At 45.6% G+C, this 26,378-nt stretch overlaps 1 protein-coding gene and 1 long non-coding RNA gene across 6 annotated transcripts in view; both read left to right on the plus strand.

The window, feature by feature from the left end:
• Positions 1-26,378, plus strand: part of LOC146180250 (uncharacterized) — a 437,831-nt gene that overhangs the window by 41,577 nt on the left and 369,876 nt on the right. The window lies entirely within an intron of this gene.
• LOC146180251 (mitochondrial fission regulator 2-like) overlaps positions 3,778-26,378 on the plus strand; it is a 45,507-nt gene continuing 22,906 nt past the window's right edge. Inside the window, exons 1-3 of one of the 5 annotated variants that reach the window (XM_084579462.1) lie at positions 3,778-4,150; positions 5,019-5,103; positions 14,255-14,361. In XM_084579462.1, the coding sequence (XP_084435588.1) occupies positions 5,020-5,103; positions 14,255-14,361 (191 nt within the window). In that variant the 5' untranslated portion in view covers positions 3,778-4,150; position 5,019. The remainder of the gene's footprint in view (positions 4,151-5,018; positions 5,104-14,254; positions 14,362-26,378) is intronic. The other 4 variants (XM_084579463.1, XM_084579460.1, XM_084579461.1 and 1 more) reach the window with 4 other exon arrangements.

Consider the following 26,378-nt stretch of genomic DNA (forward strand, 5'->3'; position numbering starts at 1 on the left):
AGTCAGTTGGCTGGCAACTGTATACAATTGTGGTCTCTCTATCCTACCTCAAACTAACTGTGAGAAAGGCTTTAATCTTTTTTCTGAAAAGAAAAAGATGTCACATGTATTAAACTTGGCTAATTTTACTAATTTTAAGGACAACGGAGGCCTTTTGTACCCTTCAAGTGATGCCAGTTTGTGGCTGACCTTGAGAATGTGTTTACAGCCTGCTTCAGTCTAAATTCAAGCAGACAGCTTGTACTCAGTATATGCTACTGGCCAAGCAAACCTGCTAACTTGGGTGCTCTGACCACTGTCAGATTGGTGCAGCTGAAATCACTGCTTAAGAACCCGCATGCACTTTTTCACAAAATGTATAACCAGCGCAATGTCAAGCTTCAAAGCACCTGAAGATGAGCAGATGGATGCTCTTAGGACTGTTTGTGTAGTCAATAATTTCACAAAACAACTCATTGTTAGGACTGTTTGTGTAGTCAGTAATTTCACAAAACAACTCATTGTTGATGGCTTTTGTGCCATGCACTCAAATAGAATAAAACAGCAGTGGAGAAGCCTTGTGAAGTACCTAAACAAAACTGCTCTGCCCTCCTCATGTATGTATTTTTGGCATATATGTTATGCATATGAGATGATGAAAGGATTTTAATTAGCGCCTGGCTTACAGCGATGATTTATAACAGATATTGTTGCTGTGAACAGAGAATAATGGTGACGCCACAGAATATCGCTGGATGATTCGATTCAAAGCGTAGGATTTCTTTTTTGTTTTCATGACCACTTTGTAAAAAAAAAAAAAAATGTAACAGCCTGAAGCTGCTCCTCACTTTACCAGTTGGCAAATTTCCTAACGCTAAGCAGATATCAAGCTAAAATGAGCATTCCTGGTTACCAGTGGATACCGAATAGCGGTGTAATATAATCATTATTATTGGCTAAAGGAGAGTTACTGCGGCGTGGTTGGAGAAATGCGAGAACCCGTACGTGCGCACGATGCCTGGCCACTCTGCTACCAGTCTGCTGCTGACAGTTGAGTTGGCTGTGTAATAAAGCGGGCTCTACAGTGATCAGAAAAATACCCGTCCCGTACAAATAAATGTGCCGTAACGATTTACAGTGCGCGATAACTCGTCCCGCATGAGCCGTAGCAGACGCCAGCGAAATAAGCGCGCTTTCACCCTAGTGCAACGGCGAAACCCCGAATAATGTCGAATGAAACGCCTTCTAATCACTACTTTTACTCAATAGGCGCACAGAAGCATCGTTACTATGTCGCACGATTGCAAGAAAGCATTGAAAAGTCGACTAGTAGATGTTGCAGTGGCGCCATCTGGCGGCGTAATGAAATTCGGCGTGCCCGAGCGTCGTCGTTCGCGCCACTAGAAAGTATTCTAGTTCACTATAGTTTGCGTACGGTGTCTAGATGGGTAGGTGTGCCGACCGGCGGGGGTAACGCGAGTAACGCGTGCCTTTTCTTCATGACGCCGCAGTGGCGCCACCAGCGAAAGCCCGGTTCATGACCGTTTCCTCCGGCCGTCGCCACGCATGACAGAAAGCGACTCGCTTCACTTTTTTCCAAGTGCAAATGAGTTTATTGCAAACAAGCTGTCTTACGGGAATAGGGAAGGGATGTAAACATATTACAAAGGCAGGGGAGCCGAGTTTAAGGCTGTTTTTTTACGTACAGCGTGTTTGCTGCGTTCCCGATTTTTCAGGCAAGCAACTCCAAACACTGTTATGTCACTTCCTCGTTCTTAATTTTCTTTTTCATTAAATGTTCCACGCCATCACAAGGCAACGCGAATATATATTAACACAGTGCTCAGCTGTGATTTATGCGTGTGCATGGGCGTAAGCAGACCTTGCGAATAAATAAAATAAAACGAGTGCATAAGCTTGTATTGCAAAACGGTATCTTCTAGCTGAACTTTTGAAAGTGCAATAAATGACATGCACACATTAGTGTTTTTGAGTCAGTGAAGTAACACACCCCAAAATCATGTCTATGCGTTTAAAGCACGCGTCTCAATTTCAGGTGTCTTTTTTTTTTTTTCGCGCGTTTTCACGGGCCAGCTGTTCTTGCTCGAAGTGGAGGCGCATGATAGAGTAAAACTTGACGACGCTGTTAGTGATCTCAATCTTATCATAGGCCGATCATAGGCGGAGGTTTGAGCTGCAGAAAAGAGGCGAAGTCTGCGAGACTTTCTCGCCAGTTCAGTGACTGTGAAGCAGTGACTGAAGGTCTCCTCGAGAGATGTCACGAGACTGTTCAAAGCATCAGAAGGGAATATTAAGTTCCCCATGCTTACGTGGGCTGTGAGAGCGGCCACAGGCGGAAGGGGAGCTTCTGGCGATGCCAGCAAAACAGTGGCACAATCGGCACATTTAGTCTTTGAAAGAAACTTTCGCGCCACGTATCCTGCCAAATAGAAAATCAGCCGCGAATCACTTTTTCCTACCGCCAGCTAGGCTGCTGTGGTCGTTGTCAAGCTGGCAAGCGCTGAGCATTTCGTGTGCCGCCTGCACATTCCCTATGTCCAGTAAGTCGTCCACATACCTCTGCTGGGTCTCTGCTTTTGCTATGACATCATATCGGTGTCAAGCAAGCTGCTTAGTAGACCGGTGAAGCATTCCCATGATCAGGTGACTTGGCCAAGTTCGAGGTTTATGGAGATCAAGAACTGAACGGGGGTTGGATGGTCGTTACTTCCTGTCATTTGTCGCAAAACCCCTAACAGTTGCTCCAAGATGTCTTGGCTTAGTCTGGCGGTCATTAAGTACCTGTAGCCTATTTTGGACGACAGATAATCCAAGAGGGAAAGAGTGATCGACAGCGTGACTCGGAGGCCTTCTGCAGTGCTCCCTGATAAGAATCCCTCCTTCACACTACAGACGTAGAGATACAAGCTTCACTGGAGCTTGAAGGTACTGGATCGTCCGGCACTGTCTCAAGGTCGTGGCTGTCATTTCTGGCAGCCTTGGTTGGGCGGCAGCCTGTGGAATTCTTCGTCTTTCGTTTCGCGGTCACCTTTCTTGACAGGTAAGCAGGAGCATCGGGCAGGGCAGAAGGCACGCGTCATCTTTCGTCAATCGTGGGTGAGAACGTGGGAGGCTAACAACGTTGCCTTCTGTCATATATTTGTAATCCCGTTCGATACACTCTTGGTCAAAATGCCGCTCACACACAACGGAGTGTGGCTGCAACCTCTTGTCGTCACGATGAAGATCAAGCTCCCACCTTTTGAACAGTGGATCCCGCGGCGCCGAAAACAGCGAGACTTTCAGTCCTTTTCTCGATGAATTGTAGCCGGATTTGCAGAAGGGTGCGAAACAAGTTGTGTCCTTTTTGGTCTTCATTGCGATCACTTCTCTAAAAAAGCGCAGCGCCTGCTCCGCTACGGCGCTTGCATGTGGACGATGACAGACAGCAAACAGACGAGAAAACAGGTAGCTAGTGTCGTCTGTTTATTGTTTCAATGCCAGACCGCAAAAGTCTCAGTTTCAGCTACTATTTTGACTGATAACGCAAGTAATAAGTAATGTTTTTAAACAAAAATGAGGTTAACAAAACGCGCGATGCGATTGCGACAAGTAGCAGACGATCCGCCGGTGAGCACCGGGCGGAGAACAGCAGCGCCAGTTTCGTCGTCATGAAGCGGAGGCACGCGGAACTACGCTTTGTGCCCTGCCGGTCGGCACACCTACCCATCTAGCCACCGTAGTTTGCGCGACAACGACAGCTATGAAAACCCGATTGACAACGTTACCTTGTGGCGGTCAATTTTTAAATTTTTTAAGTCGTACCAAATATTTTGAAGCGGTCTCTAATTTGCTGGTTATATCCTTTTAAATGTTTTGGTAATGTTGCTGCAAAACCAATCGATATAGCTTTCAGTACGCAGGTCACATGTGATTGTGCACCGGCTTTTCACTTTGGATCCAGCCGGCTTCACGCTCAAGCGCCATGTTTTGAATCATCGGCGTTGTGATCGAACCGTTCTCTAAAGCCGTCAGGTTACAAGCTCCCATGTCTTTTCGAAGACTACTAGGTGTCGAGTCACAGCTCGCCTCAAAATACTATTCAAGTTGACTACTCAGCAGCAATTAGAAGACGGAGCATTTTCTCTTTACTGCCTCTGCATCCACTCAGGTAGGAAGCGGCGGGTAGTTACGGAGCTTCCTGCAGCAAGTATGCTGTACTGGCGTATAGCTCGGCGGTGTGTTTTGCTATGGTCTGTGGAAAAACATGTACCATAGAGATGTACTAGTGAGATGTACTAGTAGTGCAGACAGACATGACAAAGGGAGGAAGACGAACACAGCGCTGACTTTCAACTGAGGTTTATTCAGCGCTGTGTTCGTCTACCTCCCTCTGTCCATGTGTTTCTGCGCTACTACTATAATTCAATGAATCACCAACTAGCCCAACAAAGTACTATTCAAGTAAGTACCATAGTTTCGCGCTGTGTTGTGCCTAACCTTCCTATTTCCTCCCAACTCGCTGCAAGTGCGACAGCTCGTCGTATATCTACGTTCTGCGAGGAAAAAAAAAAAAAAATGCTTTGAGCAGTAGCCAATTCATATTTTTTGAGAAGTGTCGCGCATCCAGATGTCAGTAGTAGCAGTGTATAACATCAAGCTGTGCATAAGCTGTCTCATTAGTCACTTTGTCAACGTTCATTCGCTAGTAAGAAAGCAGAGACCCTCGGCGTGTTGTCGTTTTAGATACTGAAGAATTTTACCTTTACTCTAAGGCATTTCTGAAAGTGCTATGTATTGCGATGTGACATTTTGAAGGCAAAGAAAGTAGCACGTTTTATGGTACTTGGTGTTTTAGTGAGCGTAACCTTCCCGCAAACTAACTGCTAAATTTGTGTATGCTTACATTTTGGTTCTATTCCTTACCAGGTCTAAAGGAAAGAGAAATTTATGAAACAACGCGTATTTGCCTATTTCTGCAGACGGCGAGATGTTGCATTGCGTTGCCTGAAGCGCCTCATTCAGTGCTTTTATGTCAGGATGTCACTCAGGTCCGGGTCGCGGTACGAAACGCTGCCCTACCGATGCCTGGCATGGCTGTGCTCTAAGCTCGAGGTCTTCATTGTGAGTGCTTCTCCAGTACATTATTTCTTTGCCCTATGTCATTTGCATGCCACAGAGTTTTCGGGCTGGGTTTCTTGTGCCCGCTGTGAACAGTGTTGCACAGCTTGCTGCGATTTCTAAGCATTTAGGGGAGATAGTGATAAGTGTGGTCCCCTCTTGGCGGGTCATGTCACAGCTGCGCAGCTACATCCAGCCTGCTGCACTTGGAGCTCATTTTTTAAACTGTGGTCATTGTGTGGCTAGATTAAGAGAGAACAATGTTGGGCGAGTTGGTCAGTCATGATAAATAAAAGGGTACTCTGCACAAAAAGACAAGGATCAGCAGTGAACACCACAAGCACAGACTCTCGACTGATTTTTATTTGAAGAAACGAAACTTATGTAGCTTCAACTTGTCAAGTCACCCACTAAGCGCAGCCTAAAAACCTGCCCTCATTCTGATACAATCTGATTGATGGGCCACTTCTGCAAACTTCATCTTTCTTCTCTGTACAGAATGCCTCGGCCAACTCACGTGCCACCTGGTTACGGCTCTTCTTCAAACTTTAGTGTCTGCCAACAAAGGCAGGCATGATAAGCCATGCCTGCCTTTGTTGGCATGTGTTCGTCTTTCTTCCCTCCGTGTTGTCTGTTTTGCGCACTGCGTTTTTTTGTGAAATTGCAACAAAAAGTACTGTGCTGAGTGCTGCTGAATGGTTTTCCTCATCAGTGTGAAATGGATTTCAGGGACACAAGACATAGAGTGCACCATGCTAAAACTCATGGCTGTGTTTAAGTACCACTGTAGTTTATTTTTATATATCGTAAAGGCCCAGGACTGGGCATTACATAGGGGGGGGATGTTTCAAACAAAGCAACAGCTGATTGCAAATAGAACATGTAGAACTGCCAGAGTTCAGTTAACATTAGGGCTTAAAAGTAAGATCAAGAACTTGGCAAAAAAAAAAATGCAGACAAAACAAGCTTGGTCACAGTTCAGTATAACGCAAGAAATAGCTACGTAACAAGTCAGAAAGGTACTGGAAAAAATGTAAAAGCATCAACAACACGTACAGTAATCAAGCACTCTACGACACATTTTCTCTGCTTAAAAATGTTAATAAAGTCTGTTTGAAAAGAGGATAGCTCGGTATACAGTGCCAGATGGCAATGCATTCCATTCATTTATTGCCAATACAAGTGGTGACTTCTGATATATTAGTGTGGGAGCGAAAATCGAGCGGACTTTATGCGCGTGGTCAAGGCAAGCTGAGCAATGGGGCCAGGAAAGATGTGGTTTCTGGAGAATGGCTGGTAGCTGTAGTATAACGTATGAAAGAATGACAACCGGGCAAGTTTTCTACGCGTAGCCAGAAGCTGAAGATTCAGTCAGTGTTGATACGCTTTGATGACGTGAGTAAGATGACAGTATGAATCTGGCTGCTGCATTTTTCACTGCTTCCAGAGCGTTTGTAAGAGGGGAGGGTGCCATATAATAGAGGCATATTCAAGAGATGACCTGGCCAGTGCTGTGTAAGCGCTATGCCTTGTATTAGCATTTGCAAGTGGTAAATGGTATTTTAAATGTCCAATTTTTTTAACAACCTTGTTATCTATTCTATGTGAGAATCCCATGTTAGATTATGACCTAAAAGTATTCCTAGATATTGGACACTTGATACAGGATCAATTTCATTATTGTTTAATTTGTAAATGTTTTGCGACGTTTCTGTTCCATGGGAGAAGCTTTAGTTTTCCTTACATTAATATCCATCTGCCATGATGAACACCTTCCCGTTCTTCTAAATCGGACTGAAGTGCTAGAACGTTCGTCGGGGAAGTTATTTGCCTGTAAATTACGCAGTCATCTACAAAAAGTCTTATCGATGAATTAAATTTAGAGGCTATGTCGTTTATATAAACTAAGAAAAGCAAGGGCCGTAATACTGAACCCTGTGGGACGCTGGATAATACACGAGTGGGTTTCAAAATGTAGCTCTCAGTTTTGATCTTCCGGTAACGATTGGTTAGAAACTGCTCAATCATATAGTTGTTTTGTCGTCTAGCTGAAATTACGGATCTTTAGTACTAAACGTTTGTGGGTGACAAAGTTGAAAGCTTTTGAAAAATCAATTAAAATAGCGCCTGAGCAAAGCAAATTGTGCCGGCATTGATGAAGGTCAGTTACAAGTTGAAAAAGTTGCGACTGGCATGATCAGTTTCGTTGGAAGTTATGCTGGTTTTTGAGAAGTAATTTGTTTAAAGGGACAGGACACTGGAATTTAGGTCTCGAATTCTTTTTTGGCGCAATGGAAAGATTGATGTCTAAAATGTTCAATTCCATAATGGTTTTTTTTTAGAAACGGTGTAGAAAATTTTGCCGAGAATTTTTCGATCAGTACATGCGCCTGTTTTTATGTAGTCCAATGCTATAAACCGTAAGCAACGACCGCAATGTCAACTGGTGGTCGAAGAAAAAAAATGCACCGAAAACAACTATAACTTCCACTTGCCAGACAATAATCAGGCATTTTTTGCTCAGAGTAACGTCCTTTTCAATTTCACACTCAATGCTGTTACGGCACAAAAACGCATATCTCGTCGACGAAAGTTTGGTGGGCACTATCATCGCTTCTTGATGTAGGGTTTCTTTAGCGCAAACAAAGACAAAGACAAGAAAGGCGAAACGTACACACACAAGCGCTTGTGTGTGTGTATACGTCTCGTCTTTCTTGTCTTCGTTTGCGCTAAAAAACCCCTACATCAAGATGAACTACCAACTCGCCCTGCAGGAAGTTTTAATGAAGACTATCATCGCTTCATTCACAGAATTGCAAACACTGTGACAGCATCTAGTGGCAAAACTTGAAAGCATACCTCTCGCTGTGCAAAAGGAGATGTTTTTATTCAAGGATGCCTTGGAGAGAGTGCAAAATATAATAAATTATTGCAAGCACTCCTAGAAGAAAAAAGAATAATGTGCAGTTACGAAAATCAGCTATATTTTGCTGACATGTAGTCACGTGGAGTACTACATTGAAAGTAATCGAGTTTCTCCGCTAGATAGCGCACTACACTGAAAGTAATAGGGTTTCTCTACTAGATAGCGCCTCAGTTGTTTTCGTGCGATTTTCAATGGCAAATTAAAATTGTAAAGCCTCTTTTCTTTGATATTGTAGTGGTAGATCTGTACCATATGAGGCAAGGTCTTTTCATCTCCACCGTAATCTCATAACATACGTTGGCCAGTTTTTGTCTCTAAGTTCAGGTGGTTCATGATATGGGTAAACAAGATATGCTCTAGTAGATTGCAGCAGGCACAAGTAAGCAAAATGGGCCTGTAATTGTTTGGATCAGTGTTTCTGCCTGATTTAAATATAGGGATGATGTATTCTTGTTTCCAGTCATCCGGAAGGAGTCCTGTATCTAAGGATTGCTGAAAAATCAGTGCAAGCAAAGCCGATAATTCGTTGCATGTTAATTTAAAATTTTCGTGCTAGTTCTATCAGGCCCTGGGGTTTTTTTAACTTCCAGCCTCTCGAGAGAGTTAGCAATGCTGTTTACTGTGATAGTAATGGGTATGAGTTGAGAACAGATGATTGGTAGAAATAGAGGTGGTAAATTATCAAGAGGGGGTTCTTTTGTGAATATGTCACTAAAAGACGAAGATTTCGGCACACTCGTGTAATGGCATAGGCGAGCCGTCTGCAGCAGTTAATGCTGGCGGAACATTGCTGCTTTTAGGATTTACAGTGCCCCAAAACCTTTTGGGGTCAGATTTTAAGATGCTCAAAGGTATGTCGTCGTAGTATTTTTGTTTTGCTTCTTTGATTTTGCTTGCAGTAAGCGCAGAAAGTCTGTTATATGTGTTCCAGTCGAGCGGTGCATTAGTTGTTGAAGCTCTTCTGTATGCCCTTTTTTTCCTGTTTAAATACCTTTTGCAGTCATTAGTAAACCAGGGATCATTTATTCTACTAGAAATTGTGAATTTTGGAACTCATGCATCCTCAATTTTTTTTAGTTTATGGTGTAATAAACACCGATTTTCATTTGTGGATAGATTTGTGAAGTCACGGTGGAATTTGCTTGCAAAGCTTGTTAGAATGCTATTTATTTTAGGTACATCTGTGCGTGCATAGTCCAGTAGCTGTATCTGTTTGCTGACTAACGTTATGAGAACGAGGCACGGTGAGGAGGCAATGAATAATCTTGTGGTTGCTGATTTTCTCCAGTACACAAGTAGATGCGTGTTCAGGGTGGTTGGTGAGAACTAGATCTAAAATATTGTCACCACATGTGGCTTCATGAACCAGTTGTGTAAGTTGATGAAGTTGCAATGCATGAATGCATGAATGCAACGGATGCATTCGGCTTAATTATTATGAGAGATGACAGAACAGTTCAGCCAGTTAATAGAAGGATAATTGAAATCCCCTCACACAACAAGAACTTACCTGGAAAATTTAAGCGTAATCATTTTGATCGCTTCATTCAGGCAATCGTTCGCAGTCAGGTGGATGGTAAAGCACTCCTATGATAAGTCTCTTATTTCCTACATGCACCGATACTGAAATCATTTCTAGTGCTATGTCAACAGATACGATGGTTGGGAGATACCTTTCTTTACTGTCATGAATCATGATTACCCCCCCCCCTTTGAGAACCAAGCCTGTCAGCGAAAAATTTGAAATGATGGTAGCAGTGACAATTCACAATCAGGGATTTTGTCCGAAAGCCAGGTTTTGGTGCCAGGTTTCAGTGCTAAGTATTATATCTGTGGAGCATGTGTACATCAGATTTCAGAACATCAAGTTTAGTTAGTATGCTGCGAAAGTTTGCCAAGAGAATCGAAACGTTCTTAGAATCCGGATACTTGATGTGAGCTGTAGGGGAAAGTCATTCTGAACCTGGTCTGTGTTTGGCTCTTGGCTTGTTGCGTCTGGAACCTGTTTGGTTTGAGCTTTTCTTGGCATATTTTGGTTAGTGTCAACTGCACTGCTAATATCTGCATCATACATAAAGATGCACCCTCTGAAATGCAGTTTGTTGAAGCGTATGCTGAAATGTTCTTTTTCTTCCCGGTTGATCTTGGAGAAGTCGTGCAGCTTCTTACTTGCTAGCTGAATTTAGGGGGAGAAATCCTCCTCCATCCATACTGTCATTGACTGCAAGTCCTTTAGTTTGTGAGCGTTGCGCAAAGCCTCCATCTTGTGTTTTAACGTTGACAAATTTTACAATTAATGGCCAGTCAATGCCTGGGTGATGCTGTCCTATGCGATGTGCACGACCAGTGTCGGTTACATTCATCTCGAGATTGGTGGAGAAGATTTCCTTTGCATAGTACCCAGAAATGCAGCTCAACAAACACGAACACAATTGTTGCGCCACATTTCTAGGTACTATACAGCACCAACTCGCCCCTCAAGCTGTTATTTTGAAATTTCTTTGCAATGCGTTCCGATTCTGCAAAACCCTCCAGTTCTTCTTCGGGAAGTCTTTTAATGATGATTGTTTTGTCTCATGCAGTTATTCATGTTGTCTACAACATCTGCAAGCTCTGCATTCGTTTCTGAAATACCTAACTTCACCGCTTCCAAACTGTTACCAGTTTCGGAGACACTTCCGATGCTCTGTTTTATCTTATTGATCTGTGCTTTTATGCTCATTATATTTTGTTTAATGGCAGCTATTGATAAAGGGAGCAAGCACTCAAAAGACACACACGGAAAACAGAAAAAGATGGAACGAAGAAAAAGAGTATTTGTGTCTTTTGAGAACTTGTTCCCCTTATCAACAGCTATGCACCATCTCGCCCAAGTTCAAGTTATAATGGCAGCTAGGGTGGCTGTAGTTTCACTGTGGCATTCTTTGACAAGTGCTAGGACATTGTCGATCTTTGGGCCGGGGTTCGCCTCAACGTCCCCCGTACAAAGCAGTAGCAGTGAAAAAAGTGATAACAGCACTACAGACTGCCTCGGGCAAAGCACGCGAATATTCCTTGATGCCCCATTCCTACCAACATATGAGTGCTCTCATGGCACTGATGGACAAAAAACGTTTCAATGCGCGCTCGGTACGTGCACACATCAATCATCTCAGTTCACAAGAAAGGAACAGAGAAAGAGAAGGCAATCACAGCAGAATAGGTCGATTTGGGGATCAACGGCCACATGTTTGTAGTGCAAAAAGCCAGGTAAGTTTAAAATTCCTACCTATAACAGCAAAAAGCACGTCTTAGTCGATGAACTATGTGGCCACTAATCCCGGGGTGTCGATGGTGAGCACCCGCTTTTGTAGTAACCAGTGGCACTGGTTTCCATGTTACGCCACGTCTTTGTCAGTCACTGTGGTGAGAGCCGCGCAAGTGCTCTTTCGTTGACCAAGGCCAATCAGCAGAGGGGCAGCACGGCACGAGGCGATCCTCTGGAAACAATAACAGCAACGTCTTAGGCGATGAACTATGTAGTCATGAATACGAAGGCGAACTGGATTGCATCAGTGCGGCATGCGAAAGTCTATACTTGCTGAGGGAAAAGTCTGCATACTTGCATAACCTGTGATGATAGAGGGTTTTCACAGGCACAAGGTGTGTGCAGGGCTGCAGGTGTAATTATGCACATGTGTGCTTGAGTTCATGCTATCATTTTTAATTGCAAATCTAATTGCTTGTATTTGTATATACACACATTTATATGTGTAAGTGTGTATAGACAAGCGTCAGCCCGTGACGTCAGTGGAGATGCGGCGGCGCTGGCGACAGCAGTGAATTTCGTGGTGTAGGCAAAAGCATAGGCCGTCTGCATTGGATGCTCGGCGCTTGCTGTGTTTTCGAGCATAATTCCCGACATTTCTGCAAGCTGTGGGGCGGTTGGTTGGGCCACGAGGCACGAAAAAAGAAAACGGCACCTGTTTTCACATGTTTCTTGCGGTCAAATAAAGATGAGAGCGAAGGGCAGTGGCGTTAAGCGCAACAAGTAGACTCTTCGGTAAGGAATTGCCTTCGCACCTAACGTGCGTTGCACTTCCATATTGAAACTTGTTCAGTTCGTTTGCAACTTTAATTTTCGTGGTTGCTTTTCGGCCGCACGAAGAAGAGCGCAACAACTCAAACGCCTGCAGCTCGTGCATGTTTTGTTGTATATCAAGTGCATAACAAGTTTCGAAGCGACATTCCGTGCGCCTATGCATCTTAATCGAAGGCAGCAAAAGCCTTGCTGTGACATTCCATTCACCTACAGTACTGCCTCGTGTATATGTTCGTACAGGAAAAGACACAAAACCTGCTGCGAAGGTAACTGTAGTTACCCTGAGGTAAATTGTTCTGTTTTCACTTTCGCGAGTTTCTACGAGTGACTCGCCATCACCAGTACTAGACAGCCAGTAAACATCGTTAGGATCCCGGCAAAGTCACGCACCATTATTTCTCAGATTATATAATTTTTATAATGTCATTAAGACCTGACAAACGAATTAAATATCCACGTACAACCTAGCTCTCATCGAGCAGGATATTTATGTATGGTATATATGGCATATAGAGTATAATATATACCATACATAAATGACTCGACCACTGACTCGAGAAAATCCTTGCGGACCACACCTGGGAAAAATAATTCTCTGGTGGAACATGGAACGCCGTCCGGAAAGAAAAGAAAAAAAAAAAATACCAAATGGCGAATGAAAAAAAAAAAAACAAAAAAAAAAACAATGTGGAATAGAAGTGCCCCTCGGAATTGAGGAGCCTTATTTTTGGAGAATAAATATGTGAACTCCGGACGGCGTTCGTCGGGAAACGATTCCGAAAAAATCCGCCGCAACCGCCGTGAACAAAATACTTGGCTTGGAAAGTGCCGCCTTGGAAAGGAGAGCCATGTTATGAAATTGCCAATTATTAAGCGAGCTTGGAATTTGTTTGAAGGAAGAAGAAAAGGAGGTGAAAAAGCGCACCCAGAGCTGTCATCGAAAGATTTTTGAGAAAAGAAGTTGTTGGAAAGGAAATGAGTAAATAATAAATAAAGAAGGGACATGGAATTTGTAAAAAGATCCACCGGGTGGGCGTAACGAAATGTTAATGTTAAAATAAAAGAGAAAAGATTTAGAAAATATTTGTGAAATTTTTTGAAAGCTAACACAAACATGGCTCTCCTTTGCCGTGGCAGCGCAGGGCCTGTAGATTGCAAACGCCCGTCGAGGGAAACAGAGAACCGTGTGGCAGAAATTTGAATAGTAGAGCGAGGTTTATATTTTTTCGAAGAAAGCAAAAGATGTGATAAAGAAGTCTTATTAGTGTATTGCGGAAATAACTGAATGGTATAATTATTAGAATTGTTTGTTTTACTCGCTCGTCGAATAATGTAATTTGAAAGAAGAAGAAGAATTAGAGTGGGCCACTTGGGGCCCTTTATAATTTTAGATAGAAGAAAAAGAAGAACGGTTCTCCGCTCCCTCGACCGCGGCGGCCCTTTTTCGTCACGTTCCATAATCAGTTCTCTGGCGCAATCGCGCCAATCTTGCGGCCAATACAGGGCACTCGCTCGAGCCGGCGCTGTGCGGCGGACCCTCGCGACCAGCGCGGCGGCACACAGCGCACGCAACCGAGGCGCCGCCCTCAGCGACGGCGCAGTCGGTCGCCGCGTGCGGCCCCGCGCAGCGCGTACAGGTCGCCCTGCTCGCATCAGTGGCCGCGCGGCAGTTGCGACGCGAGTGCCCGTATGCGGCGCAAAACGTGCACATAGGCACGTGTAGGTCCTCTGCCAACCTTGCAGAGGACCATCCGATGTTCAATTTACCTTTTGCCATGATCTTTTTATAGGCACCAGCGTCTACACTTATCACGTGGGTTTTTGTGCCGTTTCGCGCTTTGAATGTGTATTTTCTAGAAATGTCCTCTTGGTTAAGATTTAATTCTCTGTTCTTTGAGACGATGTTCGATATGAGGTCGTCGTCGGCCACGTCGGGGTCCACACCCCAGACCGCGAGAACACGTGACCGCTTATTCTGTGCTGACCATACATGGTTACTGGATTCCAGCAAACTATGTGGCACGATCTGCAAGAAGCATTCTTAGCCATCATACATAGCATGTCTCTCGATTTTTGTTACATTGAGGCTGAGCATCCTTGCATCATGATGGGCAGATTTTCACTGCTTTGATGTCACGCTGTTCCAGTCGTCGGCATCAAATGATTCGACTTCTTCGAGGCCACCTTCTCTACACTTTGGCAACGTTGACGAGCTGCAGGCACCCATGCCCAGGAGGGAAGGGGTCATGCTCAGGTATGTTGGATTGCTCAGTTTTCCATTTGCTGCGACTGCGAGGCGTGAAAGATTAGATAAGCTAAAAATGTAGCTGAAAAGCTTGTATGCTCGCATCTTCACATTTTCAATGATAATATGAAAGGAAAAAGGGGGAATTGGGGGGGCAACAAATAGCATATGTAGTGGAATTGTACCTGTCCTTGGAGTTTCCACAAATATTCACAAGTGCGGAGCTTATTTCAGAGAAGCTGGTAGTGTAAAATTGTCATTGCTGGAAGGTCATTGCTACACGCAGTGCAACAAGTGTAAATGTGCTTGAGGAAGTGCGGGGATGGAAGCACTGCTCCAATCGCTCCATTCTGCTCCAAACTGTTTTTCCTGCTTCATTTTGCTCCAAAATGCAATATTGCTCTAAAACTGCTCCAAATTGGCTGCCCTGATGTTCTGCCATCAAATTTAGTAGAACACTGGAACTGTGTCACAGCGCCAGGGCCAAAGGTATAACGTATCTTGCAGTGGGCTTAATACAAATTAAATTTTTGTAAGGGAAGGAAGCATGGAGCATAATAAATATTTTTTTTTTTTTTTTATTACGTCTTTATTTCTGCTTGCGGTAGGCATTTACCTTGCGGCAGAACTAAGTTGCTTCATGGATGTAGGGGTGGGGGAGCGGTTAAGGGTGGGGGTGAGGGTATGGGTGGGGGTGGGGGTGGGGGTGAAGGTTGGGATAGATATGAGGGACCGTGTCCACTTCTTCCTCGAGGTAGGGTCTTCCCGAGGTCGGCTCCGCGAAGTAATGGCCTGGTCCTTCTTCTTCCTTGAAGTAAGAAAGAAAAGTTCGCCAGAGCCGGGTTGCGTCTGATAGCCCGATGTGCGATGGGGGATCGACCCATGCCTGCAGGGTTGCAGGTCGAAGCCCGCCCAGGGACTTGAGTGCTCTCTCCCGTACTGCGTCAAAAGTAGGGCAGCTCCACAGGAGATGTTCGGCCGTGCCTCTGGCCGGGCATGTCGGGCACTGAGGAGAAGGGTATACCTGCGGGTTTATGAGGTGCAGCTTCGCGGGTGACAGAAGCTGACCAGTCTGGGCTCGGCGAAGGAGTACTGCCTCCACTCTCCGGAATGAGCTATCGGGGCGGCGATATAGTTGCTCAGGGTTGGCCAAGTGCTGGAGTATGCTTCGACGATAGCGTTGTGCTCGATGCCATGTCTCCGCCCTATCCATATGAGGCGACGACGGATGCGTAACGTCCTCAGGGGGCCACGAAGCGGAAACGAATGTGGATCCAGGCAAAGGTGCGGAAAGAGCTGCTGCGCGCGCTGCCTGGTGTGCCTTTTCGTTTCCAGTGATTCCTTCGTGTGCAGGAATCCATTTGATAATTAAGGTGTAGCCCTCCTCTCTCAGGCGACGGGCTTGTGTTCGAATAGTGTTCAGAATGGCATAGTCTGCTCCCCCTGCGCGGCATGCAGTGTACGCTGCTTGTGAATCTGTGTAAACATGGTAGGTGCACGGAGCCCGATCCTGTCTTGCTACTATTCGAGTAATGGCAAGTCGTATGGCAATGAGTTCGAGATTGGTAACAGTGTGTTCCTCGGAAAGCCGTTGAACTACCGAGGTATCTGACACAGAGTCGTGACAAGCTATAGCTGCGCAGTGTTGAAACTGAGCGGCGTCTGTGTATAGTTGGATAGCTCCTTCCTGGGCTAGCTTGTGTGACGTCTTCCTATGACGTTTGGCGGCAGCTTTGCGCCTTTGAGGATTAGCCGAACTCATATTCTTTGGTAATGGTATACCATCTACTAAGTCAATCAACTCCCATGGTGGGGCGGCGGACGAAAGTGGCTCTAAATTGTCAACATTGTAGCCTAATGCCCGCAGGATCTGTCGGCCAGCCGCCGTTGTGGAGAGACGGACTCGCTGGGCTTGCGATTGCTGCTCTGCCAGATCCTGAAGGGCATTAATATTGCTGCATGCGTGTAGGTTCACTACTGGGCAGTACTGTGGCAGACCAGTAACTAAGCGCATGGCCTTGCGATTGATTCGCTCAAGCTGAAGACGTTGGGTCGCGTTAAGTCGCATGTACGGATATGCGTACAGGATTTTCGATGTTATGAGTGCTAATGCCATCTGACGGAGCCCCACCTCCTTGATTCCCCATCCACGCGCGGAGACGCGGCGCATTAGGTGTAAAGCCTGATGACAGCTAAGCATCGTGTTATGAAGCCAGCTTTTGGCTCCTCCATCCTCGTCAATAAGCATGCCTAGTATACGGATTGTTGGTTTCCGGCAAATAACCGAGTGCCCTAAATGAAGAGAGATAAGTTTGCGTTCTGCCTCGGCTCGTACCCACTGGCCGTTTATGACAACCACGTACTCGGTTTTTTCCGGAGAGGTTTTCATTCCCCACTTCTCGATGTATTCATGGACGGCATTGAGGCCTGTCTGTAGGGCTTGTTCTTGCTCTGCAGGGGACCCTGAATTGGTCCACAGCGTTATATCGTCCGCATACACGGCGAAATTGAGACCGGGTATCAACGACAGCATTGGCGGGAGACCTGACATAGCTATATTGAAGAGAGCCGGTGATAAGACAGCGCCTTGGGGGACACCTGTTTGGTTGCGTTGCCAACCACCCTGAGTATCTCCAACCATTACTGAAAAGGTTCTTTCTGCAAGAAAGGCTTTTACGAAGCGGTAGAGGTTGCCGCCTACCCCCACTTCCTGGAGCCGCCGAAGTATGGTCGAGTGGGGCACGGAATCAAACGCCTTTTTGACGTCGACCCCAACAACCACTCGGAGCTGTGCGCTGCTAGGGTATGCGAGAACGTCGCTATGAAGCCTTCTGAGGATATCTTGGGCGCAGAGCCCTCGACGAAAACCTACTTGCATAGGAGACAGGACGTTGTACTTGTCTAAGTACCATTCAAGTCTTCTTAGAGCCATACGTTCCATGACCTTACAAAGGTTGGACGTCAGCGATATCGGCCTGAGGTCTTGTAATGTTCGACTTGGCTTGCCAGGTTTTGGAATTGGTATTACCACTGACTTCTTCCAAGCAAGAGGAAGATCACCGTCGGCCCAGTATTTGTTCATCTCTTTCAGCAGGGCAAGTTTGTGTGACTTGGGAAGGTTCAGAAGTGTTGAGTAGCTTATACCGTCCGGTCCTGGGGCGCTATTGTGATTGGAGTCATAAAGTGCTGCCTCCAGTTCGTCTAATGTGAAGGGAACGTCGTATTCGTTTAATATACCTGATAAGGGGTCCGCAGGCAAGGCATCCGCATTTTCAGGTTGGGGAAAAAATACCTTCCCTGCTTGTATAGCTAACTCTGCCGGGGAGACGTTCAATTTCAGGGCCATACTTTGGGCAGGGGAAATCGGCTTCTTGCGTCCAAGGATAGCTCGAAATATGTGCCAGGCCTTCGACAAGTTAACTTTTTCATTGAGTGAGTGGCACAGCAGCTGCCAGTCTTGGAGAGCGAGGTGCAAAGTATACTTCTCAGCTTCTTGGCTAATGCGAGCGAGAGCACGCCTCCGATGGGATGTCCGGCCTGATCGGCGATACGCCTTGAGAGCACGAAGCCTACGATTCCACAGACGCAAAAGGTGAGAGTCCGGCTTTGGGGCATCAAATTTGACTGAAAGCTTCGTTGTAGCTTTCTTCTTGGCATCGGTGATCTGAGTGACGAGCTCGTCTAATCCTGTGGGAACGTTCATCTCACCGAGCATCCTACGGAAATTGTCCCATGAGACGTGCTCCTCTATTCGACGGCCTTGTTGTCGCTGTAATGACTTTCGCCTTCGAGGAGCCCATGAGACCACCACGGGATAATGATCACTGCCCATGACATCATCAGCCCGTGACCATAGGATCTCACTGGGATGAGACACTAGTGTCAAGTCTGGGGAAGTGTCTTGTTGACCTTTGTGCTGGCCAAAGCGAGTGGGTAGAGTGAGGTCGTTGGCTATGGTCAATTTCGCTCTGACAATTTGCTGCCAAAGGTGCCTTCCTCTAGCATCTGAGCGATTATATCCCCAGCTGGTGTGCATGGCGTTAAAATCGCCCCCAACCACAACACGATCCTGGGGATATATCCTTAAGAAGTGCTCTAAAAAAGACATATCCACTCGATATGTCGTAGTACCGAATGATCTCGCATAAACTGAAAAAACTAAGGCTTGTTGGTCGCTATCTAAGCTAAGGCGTACTCCCGCTACCTCCTGCGTCTGTGTGCACCACGCGGAAGTATCTAGTTCAGTATGGGCAGTACGCGACAGAACAAGGACGCATGCCTGCCCATTGGCCATTGGAGCCGCTGTTCGCGATCCTGGCCCGGGGCGTCGGTGCTCTATGGAAGGGGTGCAGTAAGAATTGTACCCTATTAAATTGGGCTTATTAATGGCGGTCTCCTGAAGCAGGATAGCTATAGGAGGCGTTGACGTGATGGACAGTCTCCTCTGAAGTTCCGCTTGTTTGCGACGGATTCCCCGACAATTCCATTGCAATAACCATGTAGGAGAGTCCGAAGCAAAAATGTCATATGGTTTCGCGCTAATGCCTGCCATTTTTAAACTGAAAGGTACGCGGAACTGGAGAAGATGTGTGCCCAATTTTGGACTCTTGATTAGGAGAAACCTGTGACATTCCCAAGAGTGGCAGCATACGCTTGATCACCTCGGCGGTGACCAGTTCAATAATGTGCGTGAGCTGGTTTTCATCTAAGTGTAGCGTATGCGAACGTTCTTTCGCAAGATTCATTTGTGCGCCGCGTTGCGTATCATGGGGAGATTCAGCGTAAGCCCGATGTACGCGCACTTGCTTTGGTGCCGTCGCGGTATGCTCAGAAACTGTGGCTAGGGATGAGGTGGCATTCCTTTGACTATTGCTATCAGATTGTGTAGAGGATTTATGCGCGTCTTGCCGTTTAGTTTTACGTTCATTGTCTCGTGTCTTCGGCAACGGCTGACTTTGTAGGGGAGGGAAATCCTGATTATCAAGCACAGTTGCCTCCGAGGTTGATTGCTGTATGCTGACAGGGCTGTTGTGCGCCGTCGTCGCCGCCGTTTGGTTACCACGTAGAATCTCGGCTTGTTGTTTGCGCTCTTTTCGTCGCGACACTCGTATACGGTGGAAGATGTCATTCCTCAAGGTTCTTGTGGCCTGCTGCCGAGCAGGACACCTTGGGTCCGTGGCTACATGCGGACCTCTGCAATTGCGGCAGAGTGGTTCTGTCGGACAAACCTCAAGGTTTCCATGCGCGAGGCGACCGCAATACGAGCATCGTCGTTGGTCGACTAATGGACACGAATTTGCCCTGTGTCCGATTTTGTGACAGGTCTCACATATGACAGACTTCGGGTGATAAGGTGTCACCGGAAGGAGTATGCTGTACAGATGAATTTTGCGGGGAAGTCTGGAGCCCTCAAACGTGATTAGAGCTGTTCCGTTCTTGCCCATAGGCCTGGCGTTTATTATCCTGCACGAGTAGCACTTGAGGTTTGCCATGAGCTGTTCGCTTGTTAACCCGTTGGCGCGATAAATGACCCCGCGGATCTGGCCGGGACGTATGGTTTCATAAGCTTGAATAGGTGTATCCTTTCCAGCAATGACGAGAGACTGCAGTCCAATAAGGTGGTCTCTGGCATGTACATGCGGTATGTCGACTGCAAACTGATTGCTTCACTCAAGTGGCCGTACTTGAAATCCTGAGTGAAAATGGATTTTTCGAAGCTCATTGGCAACAGCTTCGTGCAGCCAGTGTGCGGGGAGTGTGCCTAGTTGTCCAGGTGAGGTTAGCTTAATTATCACAGTGTATTTAACACTGATTGAATCGGCGGCTGTGGCTTTGTTCTTTCGTCTAACCAACTGCCAATCATCTTCAGCATGTTCCTTATCAGCCAAGTGATAGTTTCCACCCATTGTGGTGACTATGGGCGCTGAGGCAACGCCTTGCGTTCGATAATGCGCGTCCGCGAAGCGAGCGTTTGTAGCTGTCTGCGAGTGGCCATGTTTTAAGCCGTGTCGTGTGTTCACAAAGCGAGTGCTTTCTTGAGCTATGCTTAACCCCATCCTAGGTTGCTTGGCAAATTTCGAAAACGGAAAAGTGCAAGATCCTACCTGAGCAGGGGTGCTTCCCGGCTTGTTCTCCGTGGAAAGAACAGAGAAAGGGTTGGAGACAGGTATAGTCGCAACCACTGGGCTGGATTCGTGATCCGTCATGTTTTCGTCTGCGTCCAGCACGGCGTCAGGTTGGGCCGCGTTATCTGTGCCACTGCATAGCGATGTTGCCGCGGCGTCTTGCCGGGGCTGCTGTGGAGCCATGTTGGCGTCTTCGGCGGTAGGCGTATCCGATGCATCCGGATGGTTTCCTGGCGTGGTCTTCGACGCGGAAGCGCTGAAATCGTCGTTCTCGGGTGGCGGGGAACACGATAGGGGTGGCCCATCCATTTTCGGGAGCCTAGCCCAAAAACGTCCGGGCCAAAAAGCTTCAAAGAGTCGGAGCGATGCGAACGTGCGTCTGCTCGAGACGGCTGCTTGCAGCGCCTGTTCACAAGTAAATTTAGTATGAGCCACAGGTAATTGGAGATAGTTAATTTTAAAAAAAATACACTGTACACGTGATGTAGCGCCTCCTCCCAGCCTTTTGAGTCACCACTGGAGAGAGTAGCGAGAGCAGCAAACGAAGCAGATAGCGTAAACTACCGCAAGCAGTTTGGAAACTTGTCCGACTGCAAATAATGCACGTCTTTGTAATGCTTTTACTATGAAAACAAGCCAGTACTTCAATGTTGAGCCCCATTGTCCATGACAAGCATGTCAGGCCTACTTCAGACAAAACCATACTTGAAGCATTATGGGTTGGTACATCAAATGTGTCAATCACTAGAAAGCTTCTAAAGAGTGTTGCAAAGGCATATCGCCTATTGCAAAGATATTAAAATTTAGCCCGAGTATTGCTCAAGCAAAGAATGATGAACTATTGGCAGGAGGCAGTGAAGTAAAGCTGAAGGATGGTATACCCTTCAATGCCATCTGTCTGTATCCCAAAGCTGCTCCAAAATGCTCTAGCCTGCTTCTGCCCCTGTAGACCTTCTTTATGTTCACAAACAAACAAGGCGATCGAGGTGGCGCTGCAGTCGTCTGCGACCCCACAGTAGGCAGAAAGCACGAGAGCTGCACTGGCGCAAAGCTTGTCAAGGCGCTTTATTGTGTTCTGGAGGCACCTTTTTTGGCAGACAAAATAACCAGTGCTCAGGAATTTATCAGCCCGAGCATAGGATCAAAAAGGATCATGTAATACCCCATATCAGGAGGCTTTGAGGTGTATTCTAAATAAATAGATACGCACAAGATAGGGAGCAGAAGTGAAATGTCATGCCCATTAATCTGAACTCCAAATTAGTATCGCTGCTAAAGTGCATCGAAGTGGTAGACGACATTTGAATCTATTAAGTCAAAATAGGTAAACGCATTAGGTCAGACTAGGTGTTCAGTTATGAAGTGCACCAGCAAGCGTTCTGTTTGCTGCTAGTTGTTGCTAAGGCCAACCTGTGTTATAAGATATAATTTTACATGCTTTGGCCGTTTGTCTTGTCAGAGGTGAGTGTGAAATTGTAAAGGTGTTGAACTTGCATAAAATGGAATCAGATTGGAGATTTTGTATTTCAGAAAAAAAAAAAAGGCATTTGCTCCTAAACTCCCATTTCATTGCTCCAAAGCTGTTCCAAAATGGCATTATTACTGCTCCCAAAGCGGCTCCAAAATGCTCGAGCCTGCTTCCACCCCTGGAAGTGCGATTAGAACACCGAAAGCTGCTCAGTCTTGCCGTGAGCACTAGAAAAAGAGTGGTGCTGGCGCCTTGTAATCACTGCTTCAGCTATAAATTTAGGTATTATGTCAAACAGGTCTCAACACAGTAGAAACAATAACTGCAGTGATTTTCATGTGCCTGTGACAGTGTTGATTAGTTGCCATATTATGATTAACCTTGCCCTGAGTATGTTCCTTACATTTGCAACGTAATACTCTGCAACTTTCTCTGATCTCATGCCTCCTTGCGGGGATAACAATTTACCCTGCTCTAATAACAGAGCTATTGTAATAATTAAAGTGTGAGGTTTTAAATCGAAAGCTTTTACTACTCCTCTCCGAAGCTTCTTTGCCTTGTGCGCATGTTTAACTTTGTTTGACTTTTAACCGAGGAGAAACCTCATGGCAGCTATGACCTCACTGAGCTGCCGCAGCCAGCAGTGGCACCAACTCCGAAACCATGCGCTCGCCTCTGCCTAGTCACATGACAGACATGACGTCGCTTAACCACAGCTACGCTGGAGCCGTGGCGCTCGCTCTGTCTAGGTAGCCTCTGCTGCTGTTAAAAAAGATGAAGCACTGCCTTGGTTCGAGCTAGCGCACTCGTGCATAGGCTCAGGCATGTGCATAAGTGGCATAGGCCAGATGGCTGATTACGTTCTTCTTTGGTTTCGCCATATCGATTGGTGCCGAAACCCAGGAATGAACCAGGGGCCTTTAAATGCCGGTGAATTGCTCTTAGCCGGTGCCAACAGCTCACGACAATTTAACGGCAGCAGTTGTCATAGATGATGCAGGCGGGACACCTCGTGAACTGTCTGCAGTCTCAGAGGTTGCAAAGACAGGCCGAATCTGATCATCCAGTGGACATATCTTGTCAAGAGGCTGCCGCACAGAGACCAAGAGAGGCGGGTCGAGCGAAACGTGCTGCCACTTTCGCTTGTTACTTAGGTTTAGCAGGGTTAAGCCTTTGCCTGATTTTTTCATAAGCTGGTAAAGGTTAAAAAATGAGCGCAATGCAGGTGTCACCATTGCCTGCTGTTTTTGCAAGCACGCAGCAGTGTGTCACGACAGCTTCTGTCGTGACACACTGCGTGAAGTTAATTCTGTACCACTATTACCTTCCAACTGAGGAGTGGTCTTTTTCAGCGTTTACATCACGGGTGTGTATCAAGTGACGAGACAAGAAAAAAATAGTTCTTTGCTGTTAAATACAATGGTCAAGATAGTAAGTACACATTTTGCTGTCAGGTAAGCGTCAACATGGCCAGGAAGAGGCATGGAATCAATCTTCACTAAAACAAAAATACAACAAAATTGGATTGAGTTGTCCTGTTTTGATAGGGTAGAGTGTTCTAATCACAAAGAGGTCAAAGAATTAAATACAGGTGTCACTACATTTGGGCAATTTCAGTAGTAAAACATATATTGGCACTAATTTTCTGGCACAAATCCGAGTCTATGCTGTTCTAGTACAGCCGAACTCAGTGATACTGAACTTGAAGGGGATCGCGAAATAGTTTTAATGATATATTGATAACCAGAAATACAGAAATGGGCTTGAGACGGCTTGTGACCGTGAAAAATTATACCGTATTTGTTGCGTAATCAACGCACTCGCATAATGAACCCACCCTTCACTTTTGCCGCCAAGAATGGCTTTGGGGAGTCACGATGTCACACAATGGTTCACCATGTGGTGGTCACGTGGTAGCTAAGAAATTATTTGCGATGCTGTAGCATGGCCTCAGAGATCACCCCCACGCACGTTTCTCTCCAGCTGTTCCAACCGGCGCACGCCACAGCCAAATGTTGTTTGTCGATTCGTCCAGGCCCCACCAGGCGGCAGTGTACACCTATGCGTCGATGCATGGTCCAGCCCGCTCGTGGCGTATCTCTGCTGGCGGATCTCTCGTTTTTTTTGCAAGTGTACATTGATGAAAAGTTTGTTACGAACGTGTCATGCAGCCTTTTATTTTTAGCTGGTTTTAGAGCAAAGACTGACCGCTAGGTATGTCCAAATTGTTTCATAATTTAGGTGTTGTTTTTACTACCGAAGCGCAGTGTTGATGTTTTTGCCGCGTTCACACACGCGTTCCATTCTACTTGAAATTTACACATTGTGCTCATGTAGATAGTTTTCTTTGCTTGTGAAACAGTTACTCGTCAGGACTACCTCGTGTAGGTGGTAGTCTGAGTGCCTAACGGGTGCTCGTGAAGCCGGCGGTCAATCAGCGTCACGAGCATATGCTCAAATGGTCAAAGGTATGCATGTTTCTTAGTTGCAAGATCTTGTTGCAGTTTGGTGAACTGTGACATTAGTTTTCCTCCCCATTTTCATCCTAAGACTTCTGCGCTTGCTTGTAAATATAACAAATTCCAGCACATCACTACATTCCAGTGTAGCGTACATGTCGCTAGCTTATGTTGCCTTACTTCGAGAGGTGTTCTCTTCTAGCATGTGGAGAAAAAAGGGTCCACGCCACTGACAAGGCGAAGATAATCATAGAAAAGTTGATTAGGTTATAACTTGTCAATGCAGGAAAATATTAATTGATCGAGCAGCTTACCAGAAAAAAACTGCTGAGCAAGATAGGTGCTGCATGTTTAGTCTGGTGAGTTAGCTTTGCGAATGGAGAACTGTGCAAGTAGTCATCGTGCAGTGATTGAACTTTGTAAATAACGAAATGTTTATGTATACTTCCTATTGTGCTTGCCTATATTGTTTTTCTCTTTGTCCACCTCATGAGTTTTTGTAAATAAAGAAACATGTCTTTTTTTAATTGCTCGCAGTGTTTGCCTCGTAATTTAGTTCAAAAAGTGGCTAGTATCATTACAACCGGCGCAGGTTTAGTGCCAAAAATGTTCTGATAAGTTTCACCTATCATTGAAAGTAATTAAAAATTGCTAACTAATGTGGCAGGCGTGTATGACAGTCATATTCACTGCCCTGTGCCATTATTCAAGTCTAATCATATTTCGTTTGAACCCACTTGCTCGGCTTGGCCCTCTGCTTGCAGAGGCATAGGAGTAAAAAATAAAAAAGGCACTGCAACCAGTCTGTAGCATATGCAAACAAGTGAAAAGCAAGAAAAAAATTAAAGGGCACTGCAGGATCTGCATTGGAGTAATGCAATAATGCGGATGCTTTTTTGTATGTTTTTTTTTTCCCCTTTTCGCTGTTTTTTGAATTTCGGTTGTTCTTGGTGTTTTTTTTTTTTTTTTTTTAACTGCTTTGCACGCCAATCCTTCCTATGCCCTTTTTCGGCTCTACTTCTAGTTGCGTGATGTCACATCCTTGGCGTCACCCTAATTGACTGACTTAATTAACTATTCTAGTATTTGATACATTCAAATGTGGCGCCAAGCCACTGGCTAATCAGACCATTTTCACATTTACTTTTAAATTTTTTGCCTTTAATTAATTACCTAAAAAATTTATTGACCTAATAATTGCTTTAGAACACAACATTACGTCGCCCTCTATCGACTGGCACCTTTCATTAACCTCTACCACTTCTCAATTACTCACAACTGCTGCGGACATGATTTTTGCTGACGCGGTCTACGGACAGAAATCTGTGAACAACATAGCGAAGTAATGCTTTCGCATTAATAAGCTGCAGCTCGCGTGATAATTCGTACATTTATGCTATGATGGGCCGCATAGTTTACAAACGAGGTAATAGCTTTCGATCATATAAGCTGATTCGTTTCTAGCGGGATCACTTCCGAAAACCTCTCATATACTCATATGACGGCAGAGGTGCCTGAATGCGCCATGATTATCCTTCACCTCTATCGAAATTGCATGCTTACGATCTTCTAAGGCTGCTTTAAAACTGTGCGAGAAAATAACAATAGCTATCGTGGCATCTATCCAAGTCAGCAATAATCTTGTGGCTAGTGGTGGAACCATTTATAGAATTGCGTTCATGCGATGGATGTTTATGTAAGTCGCCACACTCGTAAATACTGTGTTTAGCTAGGAAATGAACTCTCAAGTGCACGGCATGTATATACACACTGACAAAAAGAAAAAAAAAAGACGTGGATAGAGAGCGCCAGAGCAGGCATGCAGGCTTTGGGCGGGCATGTAGCTTCGGGTAGTCGCTGCCTAACTTTGCGCATTATTAGTATGTTAACGATTGCGAAATTGTTGGCTACCGCCTTGCCCATGGCATTTTAAAGCTGGCATCTCGACTGTGGTTCGAGCGCAAGTCGAGGAAA

The sequence above is a fragment of the Amblyomma maculatum genome, chromosome 9 (assembly GCF_055883805.1).
Source record: "Amblyomma maculatum isolate TAMU_Amacu chromosome 9, ASM5588380v1, whole genome shotgun sequence".
NCBI lineage: Eukaryota > Metazoa > Arthropoda > Arachnida > Ixodida > Ixodidae > Amblyomma > Amblyomma maculatum.